Raw genomic sequence first — 11,522 nt, forward strand, 5'->3', positions numbered from 1 at the left:
ACACGGATCAATAATCCAGAGTCTCGCTGATATTTATCCGCTATAACTCAAACGCACTTAGAAATCTGTTAAAATAGTTTATTATGTAAATATTATAAGTCAGTATCAAACAATTTGATCTTATTAGATGTTCGTTTTGTACATTTGTCACATATTCTATGTTAATATTGTAGTTAATATGAAGATATAGACAACAACAGATACATATCATATGCATATAGGACATTCCTCTATCATGAATTATAAGGATTATATTTTGTGGTGTTATTGCAGAATTATTGGAGCAAATTATTAACCACTCTGTCATCTGATCTCGTGGCTTCTTAATAAATGGGTTTGAAACACACACACACACACATGTTTATAAAGGCTCTGGTTCAGGAAGTACAACTCCCATTTATTTTTCAATTATTTCCCAAGAAACGCCCTGTAAAAACAGTCACAAGGTGAATTGTTGCCAGAAAACATTTGATTCGCAGAGGAAAAATACTGACTGAGCATACTCTTGGCTTTCAAAGAATATTTGTAACCTCTTATTTAAATTTCTATATAACCTTATCAATATCGTTGTCCTTTTTACACTTTAACTTGCTTCTATAAATTACTATTTGGACTTTTGACCACAATTATCCTCCATAGTAAATTGTAGGTATGTATTTTGATGGTTAACATACAGTTTCTAGCATGTTGGTGCTAACAGCTAGCTCCCTCTGACAGCATTGCTGTTGCAGCAAAGGATACGGGTAGTGTAGTCATTATTTTTTAGTCATATCACATAAATTAGAAATATTTGTGCTGCTAAAACACAGTTTTTGTACAATTTTACACGAAATTGTGTAATTTGTGGTGATTTTTCATTTATTGTCGCTGTTGAACGGTATCTGTAAAGTAACTTCCGCAATCGCGCTTTTGAGAGCCATTTTGTCCTTTCGAAGCCACCGTTGTGTGACGTCACAGTCAAAGATGGCGCTGCCCGTGCGGACTAACTTCGGACATGTCTCCCGGTTCATTCGATCTCTAAATGGTCCTAAACGCTCCCTGTGCGCCGGAGCGAGTCGGGAAAACACGGTGAGTGTTTTACTAAGAACATTTTTACGTGACGAGAGTTTGTGTTTTTGTCGGAAACCGCGATGTTTTCGCTCAAACGCGCACTGAATGTGAGGCGTTCCTGGGTCCTCTGTTTTTATTTTCCCCTCTGTCTCATACATTCAGTTTGTCTCGTCGTACGTTCGTAGTTTGTGTTCGTAATTTGTCTAGTACGTGCATAGTTTGTCTCGTACGTTAATAGTTTGTCTCGTACGTTAATAGTTTGTCTCGTACGTTCACAGTTGGTCTCGTACGTTCATAGTTTGTCTCGTGCGTTTTCAGTTGGTCTCGTACGTTCACAGTTTGTCTCATACGTTCGTCCCGTACGTTCATAGTTGGTCTCGTACGTTCGTCTCGTAAGTTCATAGTTGGTCCCGTACGTTAATAGTTTGTCTCGTACGTTAATAGTTTGTCTCGTACGTTCACAGTTGGTCTCGTACGTTCATAGTTTGTCTCGTACGTTTTCAGTTGGTCTCGTACGTTCACCGTTTGTCTCATACGTTCGTCCCGTACGTTCATAGGTTGTCTCGTACGTTCATAGTTTGTCTCATACGTTCGTCTCGTACGTTCATAGTTGGTCTCGTACGTTCGTCTCGTAAGTTCATAGTTGGTCTCGTACGTTCATAGTTGGTCTCATACGTTCGTCCCGTACGTTAATAGTTTGTCTCGTACGTTCATAGTTGGTCTCGTACGTTCGTCTCGTAAGTTCATAGTTGGTCTCGTATGTTCGTCTCGTACGTTCACAGTTTGTCTCGTACGTTCATAGTTTGTCTCATGTATTCACAGATTTTTACAGCTTCAGTGCAGTTTTCTTTTTGTTTTATATATATTTAAACTAAACTTATAGATAATTAAAATATTATCAGATAAAGAAAGATTAAATAAAGATAGTAGTCAATTCTGGCATGTATACTAGGCAGAAATTTATGAAATACTTGCACTACCACTGTACACACTGTATATGTAAACACCTTAGCTAATACCTTATGTATGTATGTATGTATGTATGTATGTATATATGCATGTATATATATGTGTGTGTATATATATATATAATTTTCTGAATCTGTTCCTTTCTAGTATTTAATCTATAGGACAATGTCTCTCAGTTGTGAATAATAAGTTAATGGAGTGATTAATGCTCAAAGTTAAGTGTGAAAACATTAGTTGCTCATTCACTGAGTGTTGATGTTGTGTTACCATTTTTTTTGTTTCTCAGAAAAATCCAAATTACTCACTTTCTTTTTTTAACTTCTCAGCTTTTAACATTTTATTACAACAGCTGCGTTTAGTTTGACGGCAGTTTTCAAATGTTTAAAACCTGAAGTAAAAGACCTTATGTTTTTTATGTTTTTTTTTTATCCCCTAAAGCAAAAACGCACAATCTTTGTAAAAGAGAGCGGTATTTTTATTGATCTATCTGTCACATTTTTACCAATATCTCGTGTGGTTCTTATCCAAACACGGCCAAACTCGGCACTGCACACACTGGTGTGTTTAATAAGACGTGTGCCAAGTTTGACGCCTGTCAAGTGAAGTGTTGGACATTTACAGTCAAAGTTGTCAGTGATCGATTGAAATGATTGTTGTTATACCTCATGACCTTTTGGATTATTCTCATTTTCCATAATCCTTGACTGTAGCATCTTTAAGTTCAGCTTAAATCTCTGTTATTTGTTGTCCCGTCCTTATGTGTCCATCCTATTTGCAGTAGTTCTTTGTAAGTATAACAGTTGTGAAGGGGTTTCTTACGACTTCACGGCTGCGCTGGACGAGCTAACGAGGCGTTAAGACAAACAATGAGTTCCCAGACTCGCGTAATAATACGTCGTGGGTTCCAGTTTGACAACAAATGCTAATTAGCGACGTGCCTTTGCTCTACGGCGTCTGTAAAAACCCTCACGCTGATGTACGAGCTGTAATACAGTGTGTGTGTGTGTGTGTGTGTGCGGCGCTGTCCACGTCTGTGTTTTGTTAAGAGTGTGTGTGTGTGTGTGTGGAGGAAAGGGGGGCGGGGCCCAGAAAAAGGATCACAGCAGTGCTTCATTACCAGCAATAACATCAGCAATGAGGTGTTGGTTTTCATTTGTTTTAATTTGCTCCAAATGTGGCCGAGTGAGCAGAGAAACACCGGCTCGCTGCTCTGAGCCCTCAATGCCTCGATGTGTGAGGAGAGGAACAAAAAGGATGTTTTTCTGCCTTTTAAAAAGCCACAGAAACTTAAAGGAGTCAAAGTTGACTCCTCGACAGTTGTTTGTATCCGCCATGAGAGCAAATATCAGTGATAAAGAGAGTTTTCACTGTCGATTTTTAACCATTTTCCCACCTCATCCTGAGCTCTGAGGTAAAATAACTGCTTACTTATAGACATAAAACCCAAAACCCGGCCAAAAAAACGAAAGGCAAATTGAGGTATTTTTGGGCTCTATGTGTATAAATGTGACTGTGACTGTGATGCATTCAATGACGCTCGTAAAATCTCCCCGCTTACTCCTCTCGCAAGCATTAACAAAGTAAAGTAACTGCTTAATATACCATTAATCGTCATTGTTGTTATTGTTTCTGCATCTATATTATCCGCGTTAATGTTTGCCGTTGTCTGCCTTGACGTGAAGCTAATCACTTCCTGGTTGTTGCTAGGCAACGTGAGATCTAAACAGGGCTATACTGAGTGGTGTGGAGCTGATGTAACTGACATTTATGTATTTAAAAATCACACAGTCCAGGTTTAAACCCGAGCTGAAAGTGTTGAGTTGGAGCAGGAATGTGTGCGTCTTTACTCCCTTTTTTAAGCCTCATGTCAGCTGTAAATACGGAGGCTCCTCCCCCTCGCGGCGGCGTCCCCTCTCCTGTGGTCCCGTTATTGGCTGAAATCAGTCATGTCAGCCCCGAGCTGCAGGAAAGAGGAAGTGACTTCTAATTTGCTTCACTCTCCTCTCCTTCGACTCGGGTGTCAGCTAAAACCATTATGGGAGCTGCGCGCTGCTGCTGCTGCACCACATGGGAGCGGCCCTGGCGAGAGCGAGGAAACGTGGGCCTCCCCTTGGAGGATGTTCATTAACTGCCCTATTTATTTTCATCTGTCAGAGAAGCCCCGCTAATTCTCCGCAGCGCTGCTCGGCGTAATTGGCTCTGTCGTAGTCGCTCTCGGATTAACCCCTATCCCATATGTCAACGTCGTTCTATATTTTTAAAAAAATACATGCACGCATACATACAGAGTCGTTGAATTACAGTGTAGACGTGCGCCCGCAGCGGCGCCTGGGGAACTCTTTACAGCGTTTCCCATGTTTCGGCTTCAGCTCCACGAGCTGACATTGGTAATTAAAACCTAGTGTAACTCTCTCTGGTGCCGCCGCGTCTTTGAGCTGCTCTCAAGTCAACAAGTGCAAAAGCTTTTGCAGGAGGAAGCGAGGGAACTGTTCAGAGAAGCTGAAGTTTGTGTCATGTGTTGTTTTGGCGTTTATTAGCTAGAAGTAGACCGATTAATCGGTAAGGCCGATATTTGCCATCTTTCTAATAATCAACATTGGTAGATTATTATTTATAAATCGGCCAGTTTTGCGAATAGCGATATCTCATATGTCGATATATTAATAACCGATATCAATGCCGATATAAACGTAGGTCATTTAGTCTCTTTTGTCTGTAAACATTATATTTTGCGTACTAGTGTCGCAGCAGATGTAAATATTAACGTACCTCATTGTACAAAATAAATAAACGTCAAAAATACCCTGAATTTTGGCGGGAAATCTTCTCATAATAAAGTTTAAAGACAATATCGCTCATTCTTCGTCGTTAAGGCACAAAAACTTTATTTCACTTTATTTTTTAAAGTTTTTAAGACCTATTTCATATATTTAATATCTAGTTCATGCATTTCTTTTATTTTATTGTTCGCTTTCTCCGTCGACGCTAACAGCTAAGCTAACCGCCGTGTCGGGAGATTTGTTCATAACGTTTGCATCTGTGGTGTCAAACCTTTAGCGTTGTCCAATAACTGGTTATGAATATTGAAAATAAAACTATTTTTTGTTAAAAAAAAAAAAAAAACATATTTAAGAATCATGAAAAATTAGTCTAAAAAGATAAAAAATCTGACATTTTAACTTGATATTAAGTGGTGGGCCGTGAGTGATAGATTGGGGGGCTGTATTTGGCCCGAGAGCCGCATGTTTCAGACCTCCGGTCCAGTAAGTGCACATGTTTTTATTCACACTGACGTATAATTAACAGTTCATACGATACGGTTATTGACGCGGTATCGGATGCCAGTGTTTGTCACTTCTCATCAGCTAAATCGGTCGTTAAATAATGTTTGGTGTCTAATGAGGCAGATTACTGTTTCCTGCCCCGGGTATTTTTGGGATACCCCCCCCCCCCCTCACAAGCGCACCACCACCACCAACCAACCAGACTGCATTGAAGTCTGGATTGAAGTCTGCAGCCTGTTAGTGCTGGAGACGGAGGACGCCCGCCCTCCCCTGCCCGGTTATTTTTGGAGCTGTGTCGGACCCCCGTCTGCGGGGAGGTGCTGTTTTTGAAGGGCCTCCAGTCCCATTAATCAGCCCAGGGACCCCACGGTGCGAGCGGGCCCCGAGCCCATGGCCCCCGCCACACTGCAGCGGTCTGTTCCTGTAGCCCCAGCTCTCTGCACAGTGTGAAGCTCAGAGGAACCTCATCAATCTCACCTGTCCCACACGTCAACCGCAGATTTAATCAAACGCTCCTTTCGTGGCCCCCACCCCCACCCCCACCACCTTAGACAGCTTCTCTGGAGGGAGAAAAACGGGGGAAAAAACCTACTTGACTGAACTGTAGTTATAATTTTAGGGGCTGTACACATGAGTAGTCGTTTTGGAGAATCTGCAAATTTTTATCCACACGGAACCAACATATTGGGAGTCCGTACGTGATATATTTACGCAATTCACGCATAGTGGTGGTCGACAGATATTGGGCCAATATGAGTACAGATGCATTGCGATATTTTACTGCTGTCTATCAACACCCCCAATTTATTTATTTTTTTACATGAAATTTAAACTGAATATAAACGTCCTCCAACTCTAAAAGAAATATCGGCATTCGCGGTCGCCATCTTGCTTGTTGTCAGTGTCTTAAAGAAATGATTTTGGAGAATTTATCTGTGAAATGTATCTATCCAATTAGCTTTTTTATGCCCACGGAACCAACATTTTGAGAGTCCGAAAGTTAAATTTCATTAAAATTTCAGATATATATCTGATATTTTGGACTGACCTACATTTACGGTAACATTTAAAATCTCTAACACTAAATTTTGTTTTGGTACCTTTTAGATTTCATCAACACCCAGAATTTTTACGTCCAATGTAAATATAAAATTTGTAAATAATGCAAATTGTGGAACTTCCCTTTTATGCAGTCTTTTACGCGCTCGCTCCAAAACGTCGTCTTCTCCCATTTTTTCGTGTCTCTCGCAGCGTCACAGCGCCCCATACAGGCCTGGCATATGTACCACAGACTCGTTGTCTATGAAAGACTTTTTGAAACTGGATTTTTTTTTGTGTCATTCATGCGTGTTTTCTCATGTGGTCGCGCACTTTGCATCCAGCTGTGTTGTGGTTAAACATCCACACACACACTTTTACGGCTAAGGATAAGGAAAGTGTTGTACAGTAAAACCCGCTCACTTCCTGTTTGATTCCTCACTGCCGTGGCTTCTCTGTTGGGCGTCCGCGTTAACAGGCCCCAAAGTGTAGAAGATGGAGAAAGATAACGAGGAACGGCGTTCGTCGGCGTGGTGCCGGCCTTTAATGGGGGGTGCGTGCGGGCGCCCGGTACAGGAGAAGAACACTGGACCCTGTGTTGATTCGCTCTCGATTCTCGCTCTCACGCGGCCCACAAAGAGCTGACAGTGAGCGCTGACGATCCCAGAGGCCGCTGCTCAGACTTGTTGAAATTGGCGCCGTAAATGATGGGGTTCATCAGCCTCCTCGGCGAGGGAGATGTCAGTTGGGCCACTCCGGGACTCCTGGGCTCCGATATGATGTATGAGGCCCTGAAAAGGAGCCCAGAATGGATCTGAGAAAGAGAAAGAGAGAGAAATCCACTGTTTTGCAATGTCCGATTGATTAATAACCGCGATCAGAGCGAGGGTTTTTACGCCCCGGACAAACGCTGGAACGACGTTTCCTCTATTTTGGAATTGGGACTCCAGCTGGACGTCAACGATTTAATGAGCAAAATATGAGTTTGCTGGCAAATAACGTTTGAGCTATAATTTTTCTACTTGAAGGACTTCTACATATTATTAGGGCTGGACAATGTGCTTTTATATTTGTCACATTATACTTTATCTATGGTACTGATATATTTGTGAAGACAATAACACCCAAGATTTGTAATAAATAGTGTTTTTAGCTTCATTTTTAGCTTAATCTGTGTTCTTTAAGCTGGTACTGTAAGAAAATAAAATGCTAAAAATCAGTAGACATACTTCTGATGAAATTGGATAAAGAAAAAGGGCTTTTTATGAAACCGAATGGAACCTAATAAAACAGAACTTCCAATACTTTAGAGGTCAATAAACAACCGTCAAGCTATTAATGTCATAGTTCTAACTTCTAAGGCGGAAAATTGATTTTTAAAATCGTCTAAATAAACCACATTATTGGTTATGTATTATTTATTTATTATTTATTAACTATTACATGTCGGCATATTTATTGGCCTGTTCGCAAAAGGTGAATCAAGTGTGAGCGGAAACCGAAACCGTTTAAAATGCGTAGGTTTGTAACGACACGCGTAAGAGATTTGTCTTAAATGCTAATTTCCAAAACTTCAATGACAACTCAACGTTTTACATCTCCGTGTGAAGAAAAATATGCTGAATTATTATTTTCTTTTCCCGTTGGACTTGATTTTGTCTAAAATTCTGGGAAACCCAGTGTTGATTCCTTGTCGGCACCAAATCAGACGTTGCTGGTAATGGATGCCAATTTATTTTGGCTCAAATATTCTCCATCTGACAAAATAAAACCATTTATTGATAATCCAATCTGTCCACTTTTGAATCAAAGTTTTCACCACTCAATAAGCAGTAATAATTGGCCAAATAATAAATAGTAATCAACCAACGCTGATTATTTAAAAAAAGGTAGATATCGGCCCAATTTATCGGTCTACCTCTACTCCAAATGATGTATACATTCCGTAACGTACGCTAAGCCGCCATATCACCATTCCAGCTGCGGTGATATTGATGTAGGCAAAGACTCCGTGTGCACACGTACTACATCTATGTTTGCACACATAACCTCTGTCCCCGCGGTTAGCGCACCACACACTGACAAACCAACAACTAAGAAAATACACCGCGAGTGTGAAAACACGGCCTTTTCCACGCGTGTACGTAACCTTTCGAGCCTGTTGGGCATTAATGTCACGCACACGCACACACATGTGGGCGCGTAACGCGTTCAGCACATGGCAGACGGCGGGCGGCGAGAGAGAGAGGGAGCTGTCGCCACCTCGGCGACGACGTAGTACGACAACGCCGCGCCTGTCAACGTGAAAAATATGAGCTGAGAACCCGACGGCGTTTTCTTGCGTTAGCTGCGCGCGTGCGTCGTCGTCGTCAACAGGCGTCCGACGACGGCTTAGCGTCCGCCATTTTGGTTCTGTATTAAATATGTTAGCATCTATGTTAACATGGAGTGGGGAATAATTATGCACAGATGTTCACCGTCTGGAAGAACCGGGATTAAAACTGTAATCTGTAAATTAAATTGTTTCGTTCATGAAGTGACAGAAAACCATGAAAAATTCAGCTTTTTGGTTTTCCAAATCTTGAAATAACGCTGTTCTCAAATGTCTTTTTTTTGTCCTCGGACCAAAATTATTCAATTTGAATGATTTCTTTGTTCTATGGTGCAAAGAGACCATCAAATATTCACATTTAAGAAGCTGAAAAGACATAGGATACAACCTATTTTTTCACCAAGGATTTAGACGTATTGGGAAATAGAAAGTATGCCAAATGCTGAATAATTTAAGACATATTTTTGTTTTTGATTGATACTTTGGGTTTTCAGCTTCTTAAATGTGAATATTTCCCGGTTTCTTTGCTCCTTTTATTTAGTTATAATTCTTAAAAACATAAGAAGTCATTATGACTTAATAATTTTCAGTTTATGGACCAAACAACTCATCGAATAAGCGAGATATTAATGGATAATGAAAAATAATTGTTAACTTCAGGACTATTATTGGACTTTTGTTGGATTGTAATGCGAAATATTGTTATTGAATCTTTGCCCCACCATATTTAGATGTTAATTCCTTGTCACATTTGAACATAAACACTATTTGAACACTTTGGTGTTATTTCCCTGACCGTATCCTCCTTTACCTCAGGTTGTCACCTCAGAAGTATCTTGACCGTTGACAAGAATCCACTTGCGCGGGTTTAATATAGTCCACGGCAAACCAAAGCTGTCTTGATATTTTATGACCGCTTGGCCCGAGTCGGCGCGAGTGTGCGTTACAACCATTAATTGCTTTACAACATTTACTGTCTCCACTGTCATCGCACACTTGTTGATTTACTCCCGCCGCGGAGCCGGCGTCGTCCTGCAGGAGCCATAGAAGCACATCTTTAAAGACGCTTTCCTCGCGATGACCCCCTCCCCCCCGCGGCCGCGCAAGTGGCTAGCGGCTTAGTTGGACGCGCTGTTGACTCTCATTTAACGCTAGATTGGCTCAAATGACACCATTAGCATGTCCGAATGGCTAATGGCTTCCCCCCACGGGGGTGGAGGGCGGCGGCGGCGGCGGGGGAACATGCGTTTGGCGTGTCGGCTCGAGGTGAGAACACACATGAGCCAGACTCGAGGGCCCCCAAATCAATCCTGACACTCCTAAAGAGGCTCTCAGCATCAATGGCACTCCAGTGCAATTACCCTGTCGGTAATGACATAAGCACCCAGTTCCTTCCTCTTTTTTTCTTTTTGCTGGACCACGCCGGGCCTCGGAGCTCTTGTTATTCGATCCCCACAAGGCTGAGGAAGATGGAGGAGCTCGTGGTACCGGTGGGCAGCTGTTATCTGATCTCAAGACGCTGTGCTGAACCTCCCCCCCCCCCTCCCCCCCCCTCAGTCGGATTGAATGTGATGTAGCTCAGCAAAGCTGTCAAGATAACCGATTTCCCAGCAGCGAGTGAAGAGGATATCCCCCCGAAAAAGCGTCAGGGTTTTTAGTGATTAGTTATGATAACCTCGGAAAAAGTGCAGCCGGGGCTGAAACGCATGATCGCCAGTCATCTGTGAGGTGATAACACTCGCATCTCATGGGGGTGGAAAGAAAAAGTTTTTGCCGTTTTGCGAGCCGTCAACGCGCCGCGCGAAAGCAAACTTAACCTCGCTGTAATTGCGTCGATGTTTTTTTCCCCTTTGACAATTATGGTCAGATGTAAAGAGCTGGACAGTTTGTTGACTTGAGATCATTTAGCAGAAGTTTAGCTTTCGCGACTGACGGAAGAAACCGCAGAACTTTTGTATCGTATGCCGGCTTTTTAGCCACTTTTTGGGAGCCCTAAAATGCTATTTTGCCGTCTTCTTGGTCGTCTTCTTTGGAGTTTTTTTTTTTATCTTCTTCTCCATGTTTTGTGTTTGTCTGTCGCAGCATTACAGCGCCACCTACAGGCCTGGCATGCGTACGACAGCCTGTAGAGTCATTTTGGTTGGTTTTGTGCGCTCCGTCGATTATTTTCACGATAAAATATCCATAAAATTTTGCGCGGTGTTTGTCAAACCTGGAAAAATGACGATGTTCTCGAATGTCTGGTTTTTGTCATAAACCATGATTTCTTTGTTTATTTGGAGCAAAGAAACGGAGAAAATATAAGAAGCTAAAACAATCAGAAATCGTGTTTTAGTCGTGAAAAAAGCTTCGAAATAGTCGCAGGTTAATTTAGTGATCGATGAATCGAGTAATTGTTTCAGCTCTAGTATGAAGTAGGGCTGATCAATGTATTGCAATATGGCCGACTGCGTGTTTAGAAACGCAGATTTTAAATTTAATATATTCCCGACCAATAGACGTCATATTCTAAGCTACAGACTTAAAAAAAAACACACACCATTGTTTTGCACAATCAAATTTTAATAAAATAATTGACATATTGAGAGTTATTCTTATTATTATTATTTTCATACCTGATTAATCTGTTGTTTATTTTCCACCATTAATTGACGAGTTGGTCGGTCCTTAATTCTCGTGTTCACCAAACCTCAAAATGACGTTCTCAAATGGGTTGTTTTACCCACTAGTCACCGGCAAAAACACCAAAACATACATGTAGTCACAACTTGTATGATACCTGGTATAAATATCAGTGCGTTACTGTTGAGGTTATTTGAAAAATGACACCGAAAATGGTCCAAAAAACC

General features: G+C 41.4%; 1 protein-coding gene across 1 annotated transcript in view; it reads left to right on the plus strand.

Moving 5' to 3' along the window:
• Nucleotides 1–963: 963 nt before the first annotated feature.
• wars2 (tryptophanyl tRNA synthetase 2, mitochondrial) overlaps nt 964–11,522 on the plus strand; it is a gene marked incomplete at both ends in the record, with an annotated part of 17,575 nt that continues 7,016 nt past the window's right edge. The window contains one exon of the mRNA XM_083902867.1: nt 964–1,068. Within this exon, the coding sequence (XP_083758993.1) occupies nt 964–1,068 (105 nt within the window). The remainder of the gene's footprint in view (nt 1,069–11,522) is intronic.

The sequence above is a fragment of the Microchirus variegatus genome (genome assembly GCF_963457635.1).
Source record: "Microchirus variegatus genome assembly, chromosome: 16".
In the NCBI taxonomy this organism is placed as follows: domain Eukaryota; kingdom Metazoa; phylum Chordata; class Actinopteri; order Pleuronectiformes; family Soleidae; genus Microchirus; species Microchirus variegatus.